The 24,855-nt window shown below is 36.1% G+C and overlaps 2 protein-coding genes across 3 annotated transcripts in view; one reads left to right on the top strand and one right to left on the bottom strand.

The window, feature by feature from the left end:
* Positions 1 to 23: 23 nt before the first annotated feature.
* Positions 24 to 17,234, bottom strand: mars1 (methionyl-tRNA synthetase 1). Its single transcript, XM_051897735.1, is given in 23 exon segments — positions 24 to 409; positions 1,634 to 1,759; positions 2,260 to 2,286; positions 3,349 to 3,420; positions 3,560 to 3,751; positions 4,078 to 4,186; positions 5,939 to 6,070; positions 6,179 to 6,392; positions 6,837 to 6,954; positions 7,119 to 7,214; positions 7,288 to 7,332; positions 7,334 to 7,459; positions 7,537 to 7,611; positions 7,779 to 7,980; positions 8,871 to 9,074; positions 9,402 to 9,518; positions 9,598 to 9,707; positions 11,332 to 11,498; positions 11,566 to 11,641; positions 13,129 to 13,260; positions 14,086 to 14,164; positions 16,597 to 16,687; positions 16,974 to 17,234. Coding segments are annotated over 23 exon segments (2,763 nt in total). The 5' UTR covers positions 17,077 to 17,234; the 3' UTR covers positions 24 to 259.
* Positions 17,235 to 18,071: 837 nt separating this feature from the next.
* The window catches only part of arhgap9 (Rho GTPase activating protein 9), a 35,747-nt gene continuing 28,963 nt past the window's right edge, over positions 18,072 to 24,855 (top strand). For both annotated transcript variants that reach the window (XM_051897734.1, XM_051897732.1), the window contains exon 1: positions 18,072 to 18,191. The gene's annotated coding sequence lies outside the window, so the exon portion shown is untranslated. The remainder of the gene's footprint in view (positions 18,192 to 24,855) is intronic.

Raw genomic sequence — 24,855 nt, 5'->3', positions numbered from 1 at the left:
TTTAAAATGAACTAAACCGAGTCTTTGTGATTTTTGTCTTGGTGTTTATTGAGTGTGTGAATAAAATACATGGTTGTACCAGAGTAACAAAGCAGAAAAATTAAACAGGAAATACATCATTTAACAGATTTCACTGCATTGTGAAATCTGGAATGGTTGGATTATTATAGGAGTGGTTAAACAGTGCAGTGTCCAATGCAGTTCCCAGAAAATATTCTAAAATATAAAGTTTTCTTTCTCATGTTCACGTTTTCTCCTCTTATTTCTTCTTCCCTTTCGGAGCGGCCGGCTCTGGGTTCTTGCCCTCCGCAAGACAGAGTTGTTTTTTCAGCTCAATTAATTTGGCGACTTCCTCCACGATGACTGACTTCTCGGCTTTCTGAGCTTTCAGAGCTCGTACTTTATCGCCCTGAAACACAAACACACACAATGAATCATATATCAGCACTACTAACCCATATGAATAATTATCACACCTTCAAAAATAACGATCACACCTTCAGTTAAAGACTTTCATAAAATGAGGCGAAAAAATGAAATTAAATGAGAAAAAAAAAAAATTTCCTGTTAAAAACGGAAATAAAATATATTTAGATATATTACATATAAATTTCTAAAATTTCACCTTTATTCATTTTCCTTTTTAAAAAATTCTAACATAATAAAAGATAAAAACAATAGACAATAAATGCAGCTACTAAAGCGCCACAATGCGTTTTTTGGAAGAAAAGGGCGGCGTTCTTGAACCTTCCTATTAGATGATATTGAAAAGATAAAAAAATGCTTCAACAGTCACACGGTCCGGTCTGGAAAATTGACATCTTCACTTTTTATTAAAATATCATTAAAATTGTTGTAAAGATTTTGTAATCAAATTGCGTAGTTGTGTTTGGAGTCGACTGTTTTATTTGCGATAATAGCGCAATGAAACCTGACATAATTTTTGTTCAGGCTGTCATAGAAACAAATTATGAACATGCAAAATCAAGAGAACCAACCAAATATTAATAACTGATTATATTGTAGTCAATGTTTGCTTTTTCATGTCAGCTTTTGGGTTTTTCAATGCATTTTTTGGCACAGTAAAATAAAACCTGTAGCGGTAGTTTACCTTTTTGTGCCAAATAATTTTGTCAGATAAACACCTTTACTAAGTTTAGTGTTTTGTTCTTCCCTTATATTTAAAATATATATAAAAAATAAAGTATTTTCTTCATATTTTGATGGTTTAATCGCCCTTCAAATATCCTCTCCAGACATCACTTTTGACCAGTATTGCACGTGAGTGTGTGTGTGTGTGTGTGTGTGTACAGGTTTAGCTATACTTATGATCACCAAATGTCTCTTTTCACTTATATAGTGAAATATTATGACAACCGACTTAGTGAAGACATTTTACTGGTGATCACGAGTTAAAAAAGCTTATAAATCGGCCAAAACACGTTTGTTTTAAAATCTAGTGTTTTTTAAAATCACATGTTTCTGTGACGGGTTGGTTTAGGGGTAGTGCTTGGGTTAGACCCTAGAAAATATCATTAACCTGATATAAAATCAGTGGAAGTCTATGCAATGCCCTCACTAATATAGTGAAACAAATGTGTGTGTGTGTGTGTGTGTGTGTGTGTGTTCTTACTTGTTCTGCCACTAAAGCCGTCAGCTGTTTGGCTCTCTCTGGATCTGCGCTGACGTTCAGCGAGGCGTCCTGCGCAGCACTGACGCTGGGTTTGGTCTCGACTGCTGCGGCGCTGGAACTCTGGGTCTAGAAACAGAAAAATCATATTTCATCAAAGAGTGTATTATGTGCATGTTTCAGAATAAAAAAATAAAAAAAAGCAAAAATTACAAGGCCACAAAAAATTACTTGCATTTGTTTCTTTATATTTGTTTTAATTAAAAAGATTTTTAATAATTATTATAAAGATAAAATAATCTGGTAATTCATAAGAGCAGCCACACAAACACGCATGCAGAAATATCTGTTAGCACACGCAGGCACTGAAGAGGTCTGTGAAATCATCGCTCTTAAACAAACGTTAAGAAGAATGTAAAATGAGGTTTGTTGTCTTTAAGACGGGCGGCCGGGGGCAGATTGTATTCTGGGTTGATAGAAACGGCGCGGCGTGACTGACAGCAGCAGGCTTTGATCCAGAGCTGCCGTTCTCTGAATACAGACATCATCACTGAATCGATTTCACAGTCAGTTTTAGTGAAAACAGACACAAAGCCGTGAGAACAGAGAGCGGTCACACACTCGTCTACCTTCGCTTCCAGACTCTCCTCTTCTGGCTGAAAGAGGCCGAGAATCAGACAGACAGACAACCGAAGATGTAAACGTCATTCTTTCTTTCAAGAGAGAGAATATGAGAAACAGCAAAACATCAAGCTGATCTTCATCAGAGCCGGTATAATTGAGCGATTTTAATTAATCAGGGTTCTTACACCTTCTGCCCGATGAATTTCCACAACTGTTCCAGTCGTACACTCACAAATATCACATACATATATATATATATATTTGAATTGATTGTATGAATAAAATATGTGGTTGTACCAGAGCAGCAATGCAGAAAATGAAACGTGGGTAATTCATAGATTTTATTGTATTTTAAAAAGAATAATTTAAACAGATTTCACTGAATTTTAAAAAAGATTGTTGCATATTTATAGGAGCGGTTAATCAATGCAGTTTCCAAAATAATTCTCAGAAAATGAGTTTCCACAACTTTTCCAGTTATGCACGAGCATTTTTAGGAATTATTTTATAGAGGTCAGACTCACAGAGCAATTTATAGCTGATAAAATAATTGTTTTTTTATAATAAATAAATTATAAAATAATTATATAAATAATTACAATAAAAAAATACAAAAAAATACATATTTAAAAAAAAAAAAAATAGATGGATAGAGAGTAGGAGAACAACTGAGATATTAGAATTTTTTATATTGAAATATTTTATATAATTATTTTTTCATAAATATATTATTTTAATTATAAAAAGATAATTATATAAAAATTAAATTAAAAATAAATGGATAGAGAGCGGGAGAAAATTTTTACATTGACATTTTATATAATAATTTCTTCATATATATATTTTTTTTATTTTTAACATTTTATATAATTATTTTATTCATATATATTTTTTTATTTTTAATATCATTTTATATAATTTTTTTTTCATATATATGTTTTATTTTTAATATTATTTTATATAATTTTTTAAAAATTTCATTTAAAAATTTTCAGTATATTGTTAATTTTCATAAATACGTCTGGCCTGGAAATCCCAGTTCCCGTTTCTGCCTGAGAACTCTGATCAATAATGGATGAACGTCTTTGACAAACCTGTTGTCCTCCAAATTTTTTCTTCAGAGCCTCAATCTGTTCATTCTCCAACTTTTGGAACAAAGGACTGACCTGTAGGAGAGGTCAACAACAAAAGTAAAAAATATAAAAAAAATAATTAAGTTGAGATTTTGCATATGGTCTGTAATAATGCTGTGCTCTTCCTACAGTCACACGGTCACACATAATATCAGGAGAAGTCAGGCGTTACCGTGCCGATGCGGTGCCCGGCTGGCAGTGTGCAGATGAAGGTTCCCGCCCCCTGCAGCATGGCGCTGGCGCAGGTGGGCGGAGCCTGCAGCTGGGCACGGATGGTGTGACTGACGGTGGGCATGTACGGCTCCAGCACGGCAGACAGGAGACACGCCACGTTCACTGACACGCCCGTCACGGTACCGGCGCGCTGCCTGCAGCGAAACACGCAAACGTCACGCCTTCATTAAACACAATCAACCTCCAGCAGAACCAATTAATGTGTCCAGAGTGAGAATTCATTTGTGTTCTCAGGAAATGATACTTGAAAACTTTTCTTTTTTCCAAACTATTATCTCTGTACATTTTAGAAATAATGGTGACACTTTACAATATCGTCCATTAGTTAATGCATTAACTGATCATTTTAGAAAGTTATGAATTAGTAATAATAAATAATTTCTCATGTGTATTTCTGCAGTGTGTTGCCGTACTTCAGCAAACACACTAATGCGGCAGACGTGATCATGTGATGACTTGCCTGTCGCCGTCTCCCCCTTTTATCTTCTTCCAGGGTTCATTAACCTGGATGTACTGATTCCCATGACGAGAGATGTTCAGGATGCACTTCAGAGCGTCACGGATCCTGGAACAAACACATTATAAGCCACATGATGAGAGTTTAATGCACTTACATCTGTTCACATGTGCAATATTACGAGACAAACGCATGCTTGCAGAAGATTACTGTAAGAAATAAACGCTTCTTCGTCCAGTAATTTCATAATCAGGGCTACCTGCTTTTGTTTCACAATTCATTTCCAAGACTTTTCTAGCTGTTGTTGTGATAATTGCATAATGATTTTTTAGGAATCATTTGATCATTTTATACAATTATTTTCTGTGAGTTTGGAAATCACAAATTGCCTGATATTTCCAGGTAACTGTGATTTATTGAGGAATTACAAGCTGCTGAAATATAGAACAGAGCAAAACCAGACAAATTCAGTTACAGGCTGCAGGATTCTGGGTAAACTGAGAATCACCTTTATGGTTTAAAATAGAGATCACGATTCTCCAGTGATTCTGAATAGAAACCTAAACAAAATAAATTTACTAGAGGTTCTGACAAAATGTTAATTACTGCAGTCTATTTAACAAATATTTCATTAATTTGAATCTTTAAGAAAAAGATTGGTTTGAATGAATGAATGATTCAATGACTCGCTCATAAAGACTTCACTTGTTTCATTACTGGATTAATCAGTGTTTTTGAACGAATCTCTTGAATGGATGATTCAATGACTCACTCATAAAAGGCTTGTTCGAGATGCATCGGCGCTACACAGACCAATCAGTGTATGACATCAAAGTACCGCGAGAGCGATTCAAAAGTCGTTTGCTCTCCAATCGTTCTCACGGTACTTTGATGTCATACACCGATTGGTCTGCGTAGTGCCGACGCATCTCGAACAAGCCAAAAGGCTTGTTTCATTACTGGAATGAATCTCTTGAATGAATGACTGAATGACTCTCTCATAAAGACTTCACTTGTTTCATTACTGGATTAATCAGCGTTTTTGAACAAATCTCGAATGAATGATTCAGTGACTCATTAAAAGACTTTGTTTGATCAATTACTGGATGAATCAGCATTCTTTAACTAATCTCTTGAATGAATGATTCAATGACTCAGTCATAAAGACTTCACTTGATTCATTACTGGATGAATCAGCGTTTTTGAATGAATCTCTTGAATGAATGATTCAATGACTCACTCATAAAGACTTCACTTGTTTCATTACTAGATGAATCAGTGTTCTTGAATGAATGATTCAATGACTCGCTCATAAAGACTTCACATGTTTCATTACTGGATGAATCAGTGTTTTTAAATGAATCTCTTGAATGTATGATTCAATGACTCGCTCATAAAGACTTCACTTGATTCATTACTGGATGAATCAGCATTTTCAAATTAATCTCTTGAATGAATGATTCAATGACTCACTCATAAAGACTTCACTTGATTCATTACTGGATGAATCAGTGTTTTTGAATGAATCTCTTGAATGTATGATTCAATGACTCGCTCATAAACACTTCACTTGATTCATTACAGGATGAATCAGCGTTTCATATCTATACATGACATTGGCTCTCTCTGGCTCAGAACGCAGATCTGAATGTTCGCTGTGATCGTACTTGTCAAAGCTTTAATAGTCAAAGACAAATCGCTGTCTTCAGGAATAAGATCACATGGGTGTTTAAATCAAGATCGCCATCTTTTAACGATTTATCGTGCAGCTCTACAGGCTCCTGCACAATCCAAATCTGTGAATCTCTGCATTTCACGCCATCCACACACGTCCATGAGGAATTGTGGGTAACTCCTGACCTGACTTTATCCAGCAGATGGATGTACTGCTTGAGCTCCCAGCAGACCTGAGCGATGAGCCGCTTATCATCTTCATTCAGGATCATCTCAGGAACACAGCCGTCGAAGAACTTACTCACAAACATCCCTGCCCTGTGGAAACATTATCAGCATCGTTAAAGAAAACGGTAATGCTTTACAATAATAAAGCGTTAATAATGCATTAATAATAATTATAACTCACAATCCACCAACACAAACCTGTTAATGAAGTTGCCCAGATTGTTGAGGAGCTCAGAGTTGTTCTTGAGAGCCATGTCGGCCCAGGAGAACGCTGAATCCTGAGCTTCAGGCCGCAGATACAGGAGGTAGAAGCGCCAGACGTCGGACGGGATGCCGGTGTCTTTGGCCATGTCACCGAACACACCCACACCACGACTCTTGGAGAACTTAGTGTCCTCATAATTCAAGTATTCTGGAAAACATTCATGAATGAAATCAGCCAATCACACGCTACAAAATCAATCTGACCATCAGTATTGTCAGATTCTAGGCGTTATTGAATATTAATCATAAATGTTTCTTGAGCAGCAAATCATCATATTAGAATGATTTCTGCAGGATCATGTGACACTGAAAATTCAGCTTTGATCACAGGAATAAATTACATTTTACTATATATTCAAATAGAAAACAGATATTTTACATTGTAATAATATTTCACTATTTTACTGTATTTCTGATCAAATAAACGCAGCTTTGATGAGCAGAAGAGACTCTTTCAAAAATATTAAAAATCCAAACATGCATTTTAAAGGGTCAATGTGAAGTGGAATATGCATATTTGATAATATTAGACTGCAATCAGCTGTATTGTTTGATGTTATTTTAATAATCTGAATTTAAAACAACATCTCACCGGTGGCAATGAGATTATTGACCAGTGTGTAGTTGTCTTGAGCTCCAAGAAGTGAACAAGGGAAAACGACACTGTGGAACGGAACGTTGTCTTTTGCCATGAAGTTATACAGCTCCACCTACAGGACACACATGACAATCACACGCTGAATCAAACCTGTTACAGACAGCAGCGTTTCGTCAATCAGTGGGAGAATTCAGAGAATTCATTAAACTGACAAGACGTGAACAGTTTTTGCAACTCATTAAATAACACAAACTGAGAAGTGTGATTGATCAGCACCTGCTGAGGGTTCTTCCACCACTTCTCCCATTGGTCGGTGTAGTTTGCTGTGATGGACAGGTAGCCAATAGGAGCGTCGAACCACACGTAGAACACCTTCATGGACAGACGGATACATTCAGATTAATGGACAATATTAGTGAAATAACATCTGATTGTGCGTTCATACCTTCTCCTTGAAATCCTGGTGCGGCACGGGCGTCCCCCACTGCAAGGTCACGCGTGATGCAGCGCGGCTTCAGGCCGTCACGGAGCCACGAGCGCGCGATGTGCCGTGCGTTTGTCGTCCAGTCGCCGGAGCCTATCGACTTCTCCAGCCACTGCTCCAACTCGTCCTCCAGCTATCACAAACACACACTCAGACTGAGCTGAAGATGAAGAGATCAACACATCTCACATGACACAGGTGTTACTTTACCTTCGGCAGGTTCAGAAACAAGTGTTTAGAGGAGCGGATCACCGGTGTTTCCTTGCACACCTTACACTGAGGATTCTACAGGAGAGACGATATGATAATCAAATATACGCCACATAATAAACATGCGCTACTCTGTGAGAAATTAATACTTTTATTCATCATTAAATTGATCAAAAGTGACATTAAGACAGCTGAACGTGTTCCTTAAAGGATGTAGAGGAACGAGCGGTCTTGAACCGTACCCTGAGCTCCACAGCATTGATGAGACGGCCACATTTGTCACACTGGTCCCCGCGGGCTTCTGGATAATGGCAGTGAGGGCACACGCCCTCCACAAAGCGGTCGGCCAGGAAACGCTGGCAGCTTTCACAGCGCAGCTGCTCGACCGTGTCCTCCAGCAGAAAGCCCCTCTCGTGCAGACGCCAGAAAATATCCTGAGCGATTCTGAGGAGGAGCAGACATGATTTAGTTAAAAACACCTTTAGCCCGACTAATACGGTGGCAGAGCTCGATTAGACCTCCAACAACTACACAACCTGCCTGCGAACAAACATTCAGCGTCACAGACTTCGCTTATGAGTGTTAAAGTATTTTGAAAGTATAATTTATGATCCAGAGTAATTTTATCTAATGTTTTATGACATCACAAGTGAATCCTTTTAAATAATGAACAAAATAAAAACAACGGCAATCAGTTCATGCATGTATTTGTAAATAAATAAATAAAAATAAAATAAAGTTTCTGCAGTGGTGATATTGACATATTGCCAATTCAAAATTTAATTTAATAAAAAAAGATCCAATCCAAAGTAATTTGTTTTATGTTATCAAATACTTTGACTAAATAATTTTATATAGTGAAAAAAATAAAAACAACAGCAATTAGTTCATGCATATGACATTTGAAAATAAAATAAAATAAAATGTTTCTGCTGTGGTGATATTGATATATTGCCAATTCAAATAAATTCAAAATTTATAAACATTTAAAATGTTAATTTTTTTAATTTAAAATTGATAAAAAAGATGATAAAATAACATTATATTTTAAGAATGGATTAAAGTAATTTAATTCATTGTTTTATGGCATCACAATCTTTGGTTGACAAACTTAAATTCATGCACATGACATTTGTAAATAAAATAAAACTCAATTCAATTCAAAGTTTATAAAAATGTAAAATGATAAATGTTTAAATTTAAAATTGATAAAAAGACAAAAAAGAAAAAAAAAATTAAATATACATAATAAACTAAACGTACGTAAGCATAAATAACCACTTAAAACTCGTCTGTTCAAAACTAAAGGGCTTCATTAAGCGAACTGTTCTTACTCAGTTTGGCGTTCAGTGGTCGTGCGGCCGAAGAAATCAAAGTCGATCTGGAACCACTGGTAGATGGCGGCATGGACGGTGTGGTATTTATCGCAGATTTCTTGCGGCGTCAGGCCTTCCTCTCGAGCTTTGTTCTCCGTGGCTGTTCCGTACTCATCCGTACCGCAGACGTACAAGAGATTCCAGCCTCGTAAACGCCCATATCTGCAAAGAAACACAGACAGACGCTCATATGTGACGGTAATAATAATTCCCACCTAATTCATACGCAGAATAAAGGGGCGGGGCCTGGTTGAGTTAGTTAGTAGTGTGTTGAAACTGGCGGTTATGGTAAGGGGCGGGGCATTTCCCAAACACCAATCACAACACACTGCTCCAGCCGACCAATCAGAGCACATTGTGCTTTTCAGAAGGAGGGGCTTCATAGAGACAGGAACTAAACAGAGCGTTACTGACAGACTGGGAAGAGAGGAGCTGAACAATGGAGAATATGAGGAAAATAGTGAACATTCAAGCAGAAAGTGACGTTACCTGGCGAACACGTCAGCGCTGAGCACACAGCCGATGATGTTCCCCAGGTGCGGCACGTTGTTGACGTACGGCAGAGCGCTCGTGATCAGCACGTTTCTCTTTCCTTCCTGAGGGAGACTGAGAAACACACACCATGACATCACTGATGGAAGACGGACTGACGTGAGTGTTTTATATGCAGTGATTATGAACATACATTGGGTGTTTCCTCTCAGTGACAGCAGGAGAAGCTTTGAGTCCTTCAGACCAGACCTGAGCCGCTCCTTCCATCTCCTCCACGCTCATCACACGCTCGCCGTCTTCAGCCTGACAAAACACACATTACACTCACTGAAGTGTGTGAGACGAGTGAGTCTCACGAGGTCCACATCTCACGAAAAACAGAACAAATCGAGAGCAAATAAAACAACAATCTGTTCATAAATATATTTGTAAATAAAATACAAACAAAAATGTCTGTCATATAAAGTATAAATTACATTTTGCATAAAGAATATTAAGCATATTTAAGGTTCATGATGACATTATTTTGATTATAAATAAATGTGTCATTTTTAACTTTAACTCCCGAAATGTTCTTATAATCAAGACATTATGAATCTGTCGAGAACATGTTCCAGTCATATTTCACACCAAAAAGGATTAAATAGGCCTAAATAAGAAAAAAATATTTTGCATGAATAAATCAAGCCTATTTTAGGATCATTTGCATGACAATTAAACTTTAATCATAATGCATTTATTTCTTTAGATGTTGGTGACCTGCACATGCAAGTTTTGTGAGATTCAATAAATTTCGATTAAAAGGGGCTTAAATTGAGGATGAGCTGCTTAATTATACCGATTATAGTATTTTTCATTATGCAAAATATAATTTCTTATATTTCCTTGAGAAATATGAGAAGGATGTGTTTACTAAAACTTACATTAATAACTGAAATAAAAAAAATATATAATACATAATATATAAATATATATATAAAAATAAATATTAGAAGAAAAACTTCAATGTAAACAAACTATAAATGTTGTCTTTGCTGAAAATAAGTAATAAAATTACTAAAACTGAAATAAAGATAAATTAAAGCTATATAGAAATGATAAAACAAAAAGTAAAAATGACAAAAGAACATTAAAAATGACTAAAATGAAAACAGAAAATATAAAAATAATAGCTAATTAAAAAACAAAAAAACAAAGTAAAGCTGAAATAAAAAAATTATTAGATAAACTAAAATAAAGCTGCAAATTAGAAAATTTAAGTGAACTGAATATTGAAATATGTTTAAGTTAAAGTACTACAATTAGTAATATTAAAACTATAAATATTAAAAAAAGCATATAAGCATATAACAAACTAAAATTAAAAACAAAAGTAAATGGCAATTAAAAATATTAACATTAACTGAAGCAAAGCTGAAATAAAATATTAGATGAAAAACTAAACTGAAAATGAGAAATGTTTGGCAACTAACTTAACTAAAATGTTTAAGTTATATTAAATAAATTAAAATAAAACTAAATATAATAAAATAAAAAACTATTAAAAATGACAAAAGCTCATAAAATGACCAAAACAAATTAAAATTAAAATATATATTAAAAAAAAAGCTAATTCAAAATATTAATATTAATTAAAGTAAAGAAGAAATAAAATAAAATATTAGATAAAAACTTAACTAAAAAACTAAAAAATGTAATTAAAACTGAAAATGAGAAATGTTGCTTTGGCAAATAACATAATTAAAATGTTTAAGTTATAGTACTACAATTAATAATACTAAAACTGGATTAAAATAAAGCTAAATATAATAAAATAAAAAACTATTAAAATTGACAAAAGCACATAAAATGACTAAAATGACTAGTGTAAATGTAAAAGCAGATGCTCATTTAAATCCGTATGAGTGTGTGAGTGATTGATGCGTACGTCGGCGGTGTTGGTGGGACTGTCCCGGCGCTGTGTGTGCGCGGCTGTGTGTTTCTGCAGGAACGTCTTCAGGGCTTCGGCACCTTTTCCCCGCAGGACCGTCTGAGCGGCCGTCTGACAGGCTGAGAGGACACCGACACGCTGGAACCATCCGCGCAGCAGCTCGCCTGCAGAGAACAGCAGCGTCAGACACGGAGAACACACACACACACACACACACGATCGACCGCTTACCTGCTTCAACACCCGCGTCAGATAACAGAGGGTAGAGCGCCGCCCACAGGACAACATCTGCTACTGACATCTCCTCCTGAAACACACATCAGCAGCGGACGTCTTATTATCAGTGCTTTCATTCTCGACTAAAACTATTACAAATCAATATTAGATGAAAAACTTTAACTTATGAAAAATTAGAAATGTTTCCTTGGGAATTAACTGAATTAAAATATGTTTAAGCTAAAGTACTGAAATTATGGAAAAGCTTTACAACAAGGAAATGGAACACAAAAAAAATAATTCTACAACATTTATTAATCTTAATTAATATTAATGTCAACATTTACTAATACGTTATTAAAATCAAAAGTTGTGTCTGTTAATATTATTTAATGATGAACAGTTTTGCTCCTATTAACTAACATTAATAAAGATGAATAAATACTGTAACAAATGTATAACTCATTGTTAGTTGATGCATTAATTAATGTTAACTTTATTGTAAAGTTTCACCAATAAAATATGAGATGAAAATTTTAAACTTAAATAAAAATTAGAAATGTTGCATTTGCAACTAACTGATTTAAATACGTTTAAGTGAAAGTACTAAAATTACTAATACTAAAACTGAAATAATCAATAAAATGAACAAAAACACAATCAAAATGACTAAAACAAACTAAAATGAAAATAAAAAATGGCCACATAAAAATAAAAGCTTATTCAAAATGTAATTTTAAGTTTTATTGTGTTCAGTCCGATTCAAGAACTAATGACTCCCATGAACTGATTCTTCTAAAGAATCGATCAGAAAGACTCCTGAATCTGTCAGATCATTTCCTCTCAGCTGTATGTCACTCTGAGGTCTCTCTCTTTACATACAAACACTAGTAGGAATAGCTAATCGTTGCCATCTTGTGTCTCAAAACTGCTACTGACAAACAGCCTTGAAGGACTTTACTTTATTTACTTTATTTGACTAATTACTTTATAGTGAAAACGTTTGACAGACGGACAGAAGTAAAAAAAAAAGGAAAAAAAGAGAGAGAGTTCAGAGCAACAACTAACCAGTCAGAGAAAATACATGAGAAAATAACAGACAACAAGTGATGTTGACTGCAGATTAATAATAATATTAAATATATATATATTTTATTGCTTTGCACAACTGTTATCATGATTTTGTAAAGTAAACAATTGATTAATTAACAGTGCAGGAATATCAGCTTTAATTTTTCTCATTAATACTGAATATCTTCACAATCCAGTTTATAACTATTTTAAAAAAGGTATTTATATGCTGGAAACCATGAATGAAGTTATATAAGGTTCTCCAGTGAGTAACACGAACTGTAATCATGATCACAGAATCAGCCGAATGTTTTTACATTATTCATTTCAGGGTTCATGCAAACTTTTGTGAGTGAAATTCAAGGACTTTTTAAAGAGCTTCACACTTTATCCAGCACTTCAAACCTCTAAATATGATCCAATTTTAATGTAAAATTTTATAATCACTGAAGCTGTCAGTCAGTGTGTGTGTGTGTGTGTGTGTGTGTGTGTGTGAACTGGACTCACTGCAGTGAGGAACGCTGTGTTTCTCTTGCTCAGACTCTGTTCCAGCCAGTTCAGAAGATCCTTCATCACAGCGGCCGCCTCGACACGCTTCCCCTGCAGCGCCACCATGTGGAGAGACTGTAGCACTGCAGGCTGAACACACAAATACAAACACACATCACTATATTAGTCAGGACACTGCATAGACTTCCATTGATCTTATATCAGTTTAATGGTATTTTTTTATAGGGCTACAATGATTAATCAGATGATAAATTTAAAAATTAATTTACATTAATTTATCCATTATTTTAAACAAAGTAACTCCACATCCTGCCAAAAGCTGTCCTCAATATAAAGCCAATGAAAACAAATATAGTGGATGTATTTATGTAGGCTTTGTTGTACATTATAAGCGAAAAAGGGTTAAAATACAAACATTACATTCTAAACCTAAAAACTACTGATTGATTGCTTACTATTTTAAAGCAGAAATTAAAAAGACTAAATTAAAAATGATGATAAACAAAAACAAACACACAGAATGTTAACTTGTACGAGGTATGAGGAACACACACATTCACTCGTCTGAACACAGTAATTATATTACATTAATGTATTTTTTTTAAAACTACACTTAATATCTAACAAAAAACTATTTTTTTTTGCAAAATGTGAATTATTGTGCTCCGTCTGTTTGACGCGGCACTCGTTCAGTGAAGTTCAACAAGACGCTTGTTGTCAGAATATGCAAAATGGAAATACTTGTGAGACTTTTTAACATTTACAGATAAGAATATCTGAGTTTTGGTTGAACAGACTTTCAATGGAGGGAAAGAAATGTCTCAGATTTCATTAAAAATATCTTTGCTTGTGTTTAGAAGATGAACGAAAGTCTTACAGGTTTGGAAAGACATGATGACAGAATCTACATTTTTAGGCGAACTATTCCTTTAATCTTTGACTGCAGATTGTCACCTGTAAGTTTGTCGCCTCCCATTCCAGCCACTGGTTAGTGGCGTCAGTCGCCGGCTGACCGCTGATGTCATACAGGTATCTGTGGAGACACAAACATTCAGTCAGATTCAATTCATTCAAAACATGTTGGTATAATAACTCCCTTTTTAATAAATAATGTACCACACTATAAAAATCAAAACATTCACTATCCTTCAGGAACACTGAGAGAACACTGTTTGTCAGACAATCTGCACATTTAAAAGGGTCCTTGATTATGATTTGACATTTTTAACTTTAGTTAGTGTGTAATGTTGCTGTTTGATCATAAACAACATCTGCAAAGTTACGACACTCAAAGTTCAATGCAAAGAGAGATATTTTCTGTTACAGAAATCGCTTTTTAAAGGGTTAGTTCACCCAAAAATGAAAATTCTGTCATTAATTACTCACACTCATGTCGTTCCACACCCGTAAGACCTTCATTCATCTTCAGAACACAAATTAAGATATTTTTGTTGAAATCCGATGGCTCAGTGAGGCCTGCATAGCCAGCAATGACATTTCCTCTCTCAAGATCCATTAATGTACTAAAAACATATTTAAATCAGTTCATGTGAGTACAGTGGTTCAATATTAATATTATAAAGCCACGAGAATATTTTTGGTGCGCCAAAAAAAACAAAATAACAACTTATATAGTGATGGCCGATTTCAAAACACTGCTTCATGAAGCTTCGGAGCGTTATGAATCAACGTGTCGAATCAGCGGTTCGGAGCGCCAAAGTCACGTGATTTCAGCAGTTTGGTGGTTTGACGCGCGATCCGAATCATGATTCGACACAAAAGATTCATAACGCTCCGAAGCTTCATGAAGCAGTGTTTTGAAATCGGCCATCACTAAATAAGTCGTTATTGTGTTTTTTTTGGCGCACCAAAAATATTCTCGTCACTTTATAATATTAATATTGAGCCACTGTACTCACATGAACTGATTTAAATATGTTTTTAGTACATTAATGGATCTTGAGAGAGGAAATGTCATTGCTGGCTATGCAGGCCTCACTGAGCCATCGGATTTCATCAAAAATATCTTAATTTGTGTTCTGAAGATGAATGAAGGTCTTACGGGTGTGGAACGACATGAGGGAGAGTAATAAATGACATTATTTTCATTTTTGGGTGAACTAACACTTTAAGGACTAAACAAACGGCTGGTAGGGACTACAACGAGCTTCTTCCTGGGTTGGTGACATCACTAACCCTAAAATTTACATAAACCCCGCCCCCGAGAACACACAACAAAGGGGGCGGGGCCATGTTGGGCTGCTTTAGAGAAGAGGAAGAGTTGTTGTAATAGAGTGTTGTTGTCATGCCGTCATTTTACGCCGGACTGCTTCACAAACAAGGGTCAATTCAACACAAAAGATTAACATGACGGCACATGCTAGTGGATGAGTTGAATCAACTCCACAGCAACTACATAAATTTATCCACTAACCATTCAGAAACGTCTAAAAGTTGTCACTTCTTCCTGAGTCTCTCCATCAGTGTCGACTCCGGTTTGAACAATGTAAGGCTGAACACCGTTACTGACAATCCTCATTTTGGCTGCGTGAGATTCTCCAGCTTTGTTGTTGTTGAGCTGTTAAAGCTCCGCCCTCTTCTGGAAAGGGGGCGGGAGCAGCAGCTCATTTGCATTTAAAGGGACACACACAAAAACGGTGTGTTTTTGCTCACACCCAAATAGGGGCAAATTTGACAAGCTATAATAAATGATCTGGGGGGTATTTTGAGCTGAAACTTCAGACACATTCTGGAGACACCAGAGACTTATATTACATCTTGTGAAAGGGGCGTTATGGGTATGACTGTCTCTTCCAACAGATTTAGTTCTGTTCTATTTAGTTTCATGTACTGTATAACATTTATACAAGTTTATAAAATCTCGTGATAACCAAGCTGTTTATCTGCTTCATCTCCAAACTGGACCAGCCAGCTCTGTGGATTTGTTTATATTTGTTTCATTGAAAGCTTTGATCTTTATGTTTCTCCTCACGTGTTTGTTATTGTATATTTTGTTTATAGCAGGGTTATTGTCGTTAACTAAAACTAAACTAGTTTCAACTGAAATAAAGCTTAAGTAAAACAAAATATTATAAATATTATATTAATAAAATAAAAAATATATAAATATTAGCTGAAAAACTTAAAGTAAACGATAATTAGAAATGTTGCCCTGGCAAGAAACTGAAATAAGTTTAATACAACTACTGTATATAAGTTCAATACAACAATAATGAACATAATTTATTATATTTGCAGGAATATGAGCCTTAAATTTGTTGTAATAAATACTTTGCAACTTGAGATGGTACAACACAATTTATTATCACCTAAAAACCTTCTTTCTCTGTTAGAATATTGAAGAATCCAGCAGGAAGGCCAGGCTTTGTTTAAAGCATCTACTAAATGAATGAATGCAAATGTAAATGTAGGTTCGGCGTGTGTAATGTGATGTCCAGCACTCACTGGCAGATGCTGTTGGGGCTGAAGAGATGCTGACCGCTGGGTAAGAGCAGGACGGGGGACACGGGATGAGTGAGGTGGGGGACCACTTTCTCTGGAGGGACACAAACACACAGAAACATGTAAAAACACACTGAGAAAATGTACTGGAATGGTACCATGGTGATACAAGAGTACATTGATTAAACTATAGTACTGAGACATTACCATGGTATATTATTAGTACTAAAACATACTTTTTGTTTACTATATTTATAGCCATCATGGTAGTGTAAAAACATGATATTTTCAGTCAGCCTGTCATTACAGACCCTGAGCACTGTCTTTACTGTAACAACAACAGAAAGTTCCTCACAGAAACTGATAATAATGTCACTCACCCTCGTGGCTGATCACTTCTATCTCACATTTCACTCCAGTGAGCTCCAGCACCGCTAGTACTTTAATACAGTGCGGGTTCCCCTCGCTAATGTACAGTTTCATTTGACCCTCTGTCACTTTAGGACGCTGTTGAATGAATCTACTTTGACAGGCCAGACAGACAACGGCGCTTTTACCCAGAAAAGTGATCAGAACCGGTCTGTGAATCAACTATTTACGCTGATGCAACCGCGCGTCAAACCACGTGCCCGCGTCAGAGGAAATTGTAGTTTTTAATTGTCGTTCGCCCATCGGAACTGCCTGGCGGAAGACTACAATATCCATAATGCAGCAGTGCCGGCGTAAACGTCCCGTCATGAAAGCGTTAAGCTCATTGGTTAAAAAGCTGCACGCCTCGATGTAATTGGTCGACGCCGCTGTCAAATATTCAAATCAATGCACGATTATTAATTTTAAAAGCAATATTTACATTTAAAACAATATTATTTACAATTCTGATCATTCTATTTATATTTATATCTACACTGGTCCAAAAAAAAAAAAAAAAAAAAAAGAGAGGATTAGTAAAAAAAAAAAAAAAAAAACTTCTATTTTGAATAATTTCTATTTTGAAAACTTCTGTTTTATTATTAGCGCAAGAAATTGTGAATGTTCCAAGAAAATCTAAGATACAAATCTGAAATATTTCTTCATGGTTTTTCCTCACAACATTTCTTTGTGTTTTTCTTGTCTTTCCTGGGTTAGGTTCAATATAATATAATAATAAATATAATATAATTAGGTTCAATAAAATATACACATTTTCAATGTCAATCATACTTTCGGGACGAACATTTATACATACAGCTATGTTAAAATTTTATACATACAGTTTTTTAAACCATAATGTATGAAATATACATTATTTCTTCTTTTAAAAAAAAAATAAAAATAGGACAATGCAAACAATTTTCAGCCTAATTGTCGTGATGTTTTATGCACAGCATTACCAAAGCATCACACAATAAAAATAGTACAGGAAACAAATAAAAAATCATACAAGATGCAAATAATGCTGGCTTACGGAGCTTCGCTCTGGTTGGCTCTTCTCGGTCACGTGTCAGAGCCCACAAAGCCCCGCCCCTCCCCTCCGAGGCCGCTCGTGAGAGTTCGAGCTCGAGCGCCGTCCGGTTCAGTGACACCTGGAATAAAGCGCGCGGATGCACCTGCAGTTACCGGTAAGCCACGATCAGACTATTACAGCTCACAAACTATATTAGAGAGAAACTCTTTAACCGACCAAACAAGAATATTATATGTAAAACACTTATAAAACTGATTAAATAGACCAAAACATCCATTTGCATGTCCTATATAAAGAAAAAACAAAACATTTTACTCTTAATTATTTAATCACCCTGTACTAAATACTGATGAGACATTTTGCAGTGTCTAGAAATGTTATTATATAGTGTGCGTGTTATTTAAGTATAAACAGTGTCTTATTGATCTTTATTGTTCAGTAATTCACAACATTACAGATCTACAGTATTTACAGTAATTCAGATTCATAACAGTGTGCTTTTATTCTGATGTTATCTAGTGTTTTAAACAAACTATCCAAGGTTTAACCTTTTCAATGTTGGTTTTTCAGTGGTTGATTCTTAAAAGATTGCATTTGGAAACACTGAATATATGTTATAATATTAATATTATATTATATATATACTGATTATATATTATATATGTATATATATTAGGCTCATACTATCAGCTTGTATAAGCGAGACTCTGTCTGTCACTTCCAATCTGAGAGAAACACAGTTGAGCCGCTGAGAGAAACTCTGGATTGAGATTCAGAGTGAAATATCTGAACCGCCACGGGCCAGAACCAGAACCGGCCCACGTGACCTTATAATCTACAGACTCACACACAGCATTTAGTGCTGTGAGACTTTCTGAAGTGAAATGTGTCCAGTATAAAGCTCAGATCCTTTGAGTTCATCGATGACTTTTAATTTGCAAATTTGAGCACAGATTATTGAGAAAGCATGAAATGGAGATTTCCTGGACGATTCAGATATTTGTGATTTATGAGATTTTTTCATTTATATAAGAACAGCCGAGCGCCACATTAAATGTACAGTTGCGTAACAATCTTTTGCACGACTGCAGAACAAAGCAAAAGCTCTTTGCTGTAAAGTCATTCCGTCATAATTCTGCTGCATAAATGCATTTCTTTCTGAAAATCCCATGAATGGAGAAGATTATTTTCTGCAGCGTTGGTTTCAGATTGACTGTGGCTTCATCAGATCTGCTGAACGCCTGCTGTTTTCTGCATCGGTCCATCCGGTTGGTTTCGTGACACTAGAACGTGCTGATCTGATCTGTTTTATCAATATTTTGACATCATTGTCTGGGATTTTAGTGCTCAAGATCTTCTGTGTTTCTCAAAGAAGTTCTTGTGTCTGTAGTTCCTGTATAAACAGGAAGAGGAAACGCTGTAAAACATTTAAACCTACTAAACTTAAAACTTCAGCTCAATTGCTGACCTACTTTGACTTTAATTACTCATAGCTGAAACTCGACATGCTCATGAAGTCATGGCAGAAATGATTGCGTGAGATAAACTATGATAAAACCGTATTTTACTAAGTTAGATTAATGCACATGTATTTTCAGGCTGGTCTCATTGTTTATATGTAGGTATTAGTACGTTTGGACAGGTGCTGAAATATTGACAGCGTCTGAAATGTAAACATTAGAGCGCACTGTTGTGGTTTTGGTGTATTTTATAGTCTTTGTTTGTACTGATAAAATGCCTTTTGTGTTCCATGGGAAAATATTACTTGAAGCAAAGGTTAAACAAAGGTTTAGCATTATGTAATTCTGTGAAAGGAGTTTACACACTGAACAGAATGAAATGTTTTGAGTCAATAAATGCGATTGAAAACAGTATTATTTATCATAAAATGCAACATAATCTATGAATTCAGAATGTCTGTAAAGTTTCAGATACATAAATAATTTCAGTTTTAGATGCTGTTAAAATGGGACGTTTCAGTGCCTATGCAAACATAAGTAAGAATCACATTTTACCTACAAAAACACATGAATTCTCATCACAGTGATATTTGAATGACTGATCAGTTTATTTCTTTTTTCGTTTTTTTTACTTTTCTGTGTTTTTATAACTAAAAATAAGTATTATTCAATCATTTAAGACATTTATTCTTATATAGAACCTCTTTGGCATAAAAATTGAGTCTAGAACCCTGTGTAGAACCGCTGAAGCTGAGTAGCGTTCAGTGCTGGACGCATCTGTCTCTCGCTGTCAGTCGATCAGAACAGAGATGAGACCGTGTGAGCGCTTGTGTTCAAAAGACCGTAATGGAAAAATCTCACAGCCATGGGCTCTTCCCTGCTGGAACACACACACACATACATACATACACACACACGCACACACACACACATACACACATGCACGTATCATAGGCGTGTGTTTAGAGAGTAAGAGATTTTGGTAACACTTTATTTTAGTGTCATTGTTACACATTTTTCATGTAGTTACTGTAGTGATAACTATAAATTATGCATAATTACATGCAGTTAACCCTAAACCAAACCCTAATCCTCACCCTAACACTATAGTAAGTACATGTAGTTCATTATTATTACACAGTACTTAAATGTATAATTACAGTGTAACACAGACACCTTAAAATAAAGTGTAACCGAGATTTTTATTATATTCAATTACAAATTTTAACATATTTTATTTAGTAAAATATGGACGCTTGTTTCTGCCATGGAATAAAAAACAAAAAAGGTCACTGCAACTTTTTATCTCACATTTCTGACAACTGCCAGTTTATATCTCACAATTATGAGGAAAAAAATTCAGAATTTCAAGATACAAACTTGGAATTGCGAGAAACAAAGTCAGAACTGTGAGATAAAAAGTCGCTTTACCTTCTTTTTTTTTTAATTCCATGGTGGAAACAAGCTTCCATACAAAAGGAGCTCATTCCTGCAGGCAGATTTAACCTGAAGCCAAAGCCAAATAAACACACATGGTGTCTGATAAAGCCTCAGTCTCCAGCAGAGAGCAGCTTATCAGCTAAAGCTTGATGTCAGTGTGTTTTATACGAACACACCGCAATATCATCCATTACAATAGATTTATCACTGACTATTTGTTGTTTAACCAGTGGCTCTAACCCAGGTTTAACCAGCAGCTTTAACCCAGGTTTAACCAGTGGCTTTAACCCAGGGTTAACTAATAGCTTTAACTTAGGGTTAACCAGTGGCTTTAACTCAGGGTTAAACAGTGGCTTTAACCCAGGTTTAACCAGCAGCTTTAACCCAGGTTTAACCAGTGGTTTTAACACAGGTTTAACCAGTGGCTTTAACCCAGCGTTAACTAGTAGCTTTAACTTAGGGTTAACCAGTGGGTTTAACTCAGGGTTAAACAGTGGCTTTAACCCAGGGTTAACCAGTAGCTTTAACTCAGGGTTAAACAGTGGTTTTAACACAGGTTTAACTAGTGGCTTTAACCCAGGGTTAACCAGTGGCTTTAACTCAGGGTTATACAGTGGCTTTAACCCAGGGTTAACCAGTGGCTTTAACTCAGGGTTAAACAGTGGTTTTAACACAGGTTTAACCAGTGGCTTTAACCCAGGTTTAACCAGTGGCTTTAACCCAGGTTTAACCAGTGGTTTTAACACAGGTTTAACCAGTGCTTTTAACACAGGTTTAACCAGTGGCTTTAACCCAGGGTTAACCATTTGCTTTAACCCAGGGTTAACCAGTGGCTTTAACCCAGGGTTAACCAGTGGCTTTAACCCAGGGTTAACCAGTGGCTTTAACCCAGGTTTAACCAGAGGCTTTAACACAGGGTTAACCATTGCCTTTAACCCAGGGTTAACCAGTAGCTTTAACCCAGGGTTAACCAGTAGTTTTAACCCAGGGTTAACCAGTGGCTTTAACCCAGGGTTAACCAGTAGCTTTAACCCAGGGTTAACCAGTAGCTTTAACCTAGGGTTAACCCAGACTGTCCCCCCCAAAAAACGACCCCTTTTAAAGTCATGCGCCCTCTAGCTGGTGTAAAAATAATGACAGTGTCATGTGACGTATGACTGTCGTTACCAATTAAAATGCGTGTTCATTTAAATGCAATGTATGGACTTTTTACACCATTTGTCCTATTTACATTTAGCAAAACTCTTTTTTTTTTATTAACGACTACACCCACCCCACCCCTAAACCTAAACCTAAACCTAAACCTACCTTTAGTGATTTATAGTGCATACAGACTTTATGAGCACATGCGTTCCCTGGGATCGAACCCACGATCACATGATCACATGATTGCATATTGTTATATATTGCAATGCTCTGCCAATTGAGCTACGCAAAACCCAAAATATGACGCAGATAAAAGGGAACAATGCATTAAAATGAAAGTGTCCTGTTGTCGAGAGGGGCGCAACTTTAGCAAACGCTCCTATGGGTCGTATTTCAGGGAAGTGACAAATGACCTATATAGGCGTATTGGTTGGAGAACATGTTGGGTTAACCAGTGGCTTTAACCCAGGTTTAATCAGTGGCTTTAATCCAGGGTTAAATGTGACTCATTAAACGCTGTTACATGAGCACTTTAGTGTGAAGTGAGAAGGGCTTTTGATCTTTCCCATGCAAATACCATCGCTTTTCCACCAGCTGTATTGGCATGGTTGACGTGATGTATTTGCATGTTATCACCCTTCATTCTGCATGAATGATGCCTGTGACTCTCTGAGTTGTTGTATGTGATGGTTATGATGTCTGATATCTATAAAGAGCTGCGTCAGAGTGTTAATCAATGTCAGTGTCGTGTCAAAAACTACAGATGAACTACATTTACAAGTAAGATGTTCTTAATGTTGTTGAAAGAGTCTCTTCTGCTCACCAAAGCTGCATTTATTTGATTCAGTAAAAACAGTGAAATATTATTCCAATGTAAATCAGCTGTTTTCTATGTGAATATATAGTAAAGTGTAATTTATTCCTGTGATCAAAGCTGAATTTTCAGCATCATTACTCCAGTCTTCAGTGTCACATGATCCTTCAGAAATCATTCTGATATGATGATTTGATGCTCAAGAAATAGTTTTTTGTGGAAACCGTGATACATTTTCTTTTTCAGGATTCTTTAATGAATAGAAAGTTAAAAAGAACAGCATTTTTATAACATTATAAATGTCTTTACTGTCACTTTTGATAAATTAAATGCATCCTTGCTGAATAAAGGTATTACTTTCTTTAAAAAATATCACTGACTCCAAACTTTTGATAAAACATAATTCTAGAAGTTTTGAAGCCTTTTTGAAATTGCGTAATGATGATTAGTGAAGTTGAAGAATTTTCTAAATCTCTAGTTTCTGGGTCATGACCAATTGTGACGTGTTTATTTAGCAGTTCAGATGTTTAACCATAAGTTTACCGCCATCTGATGCCTGATATTATTAGACGGTGTGTGTGGTTGTGTATTTGTGGTTGCTGGGAAACATGAAAAGGTAAACGACACGTTACAGCACCAAAACCTCATACCTCAGTCCATATTACCTGATCAACTCCAGTATAGAGAGAACACACACACTGCTCAAAGTACACACTGCACAGTGAACAACAGCAGAGTTTACACACACACACACACAATGCAGTCGTACACTTTGTGCCTGTAAATGAGGTTAATCAATTGCTTCACCAGTCAAATGGATGATAACGACTCACTGTACAGCGACCGAACGACACAATATTCTGTAGATGTGTGTGTGTGTGTGTGTGTGTGTGTGTGTGTGTGTGTAGGCTAAATGTCCACCTGATTTGAGATCACTTCATTGAAGACGAGCACCAAAGCAAACCCTCTAATTATGAAGCCGGTGAAAGTGAGTGTACAAATGTCCCAATCTTTGCATCACATCAAGCAACATCATCTTCCACGACTGACCAATCAACGGCCCCGAAAGAATGGAACTAGAATTCTATTGGTGGAATCTGACAGTAGTATCAGAAGAGAAACACAGCAACAGGGCAGAAAGAGTGAAGGGCAAAAGTGGAGCTCAATGCCACAAATCGACAGCAAGAACGGAATATTCCGCTTTCAAAACAAGTTAAAGATTAAAACAGAATAAAGATTCTGTCATCATCATTTAAAACCTGTAGGATTGTCTTCTGTGGAACACTAAAGGAGATGTTTAGCAGAATGTTCACGCTGTTCTTTTGAATACGCCGTTGATGCTAAAGTTGATGAGGTGTGCATGATGTCGTGTGACATCTAGTTGAGCATTTGATGTTATTTAACATGCATGTAGCGTTCACACACTGTAAGAGTGTGTGTTGAGACGGTTCATGTCTTGTTTTCTTCATTTAAGGTCAGGCTGATATCTGTGACCTTCACTCTTGGCACAGATGGAGCTTACAGCAGATCTGAGCCTCTCTGTAGGAAATCACTTGTTTTTGCCACAATGTGTGCGTCTGTTTTTGTCTCTCTCTCTCTCTCTCTCTCTGTGTGTGTGTGTGTCAGACTATGAAGTGTTTGTGAAGGCCAGACGTCTGTTTGTAAGCATATGTGTGAACTGTGAGTCACGTCAGCATCATCTGCACTCATCCAATGATGATGGAAAAAGAGATTTCTGAGTATTTTCTGGTTAGATCGACGTGTTTCTGGAGCCGCTGTGAGTCTGTTGGACTTTGGTGATGGTAAAGCGCATGTGGTTTCCTGTTTTCTGCACGTTGCATTTCAGCTCCTTATTTCTCGCAGAGACAATAACGTTTACTCTCGCAGTCACATGGAGACAGTGAAACCGCATCACTGAGACATTTTAAGAGGCGTTCAAGAATCACAAACATATGCAC

Source organism: Ctenopharyngodon idella, chromosome 6, assembly GCF_019924925.1.
Source record: "Ctenopharyngodon idella isolate HZGC_01 chromosome 6, HZGC01, whole genome shotgun sequence".
NCBI lineage: Eukaryota > Metazoa > Chordata > Actinopteri > Cypriniformes > Xenocyprididae > Ctenopharyngodon > Ctenopharyngodon idella.
This window is presented reverse-complemented; position numbering and strand designations above follow the sequence as displayed.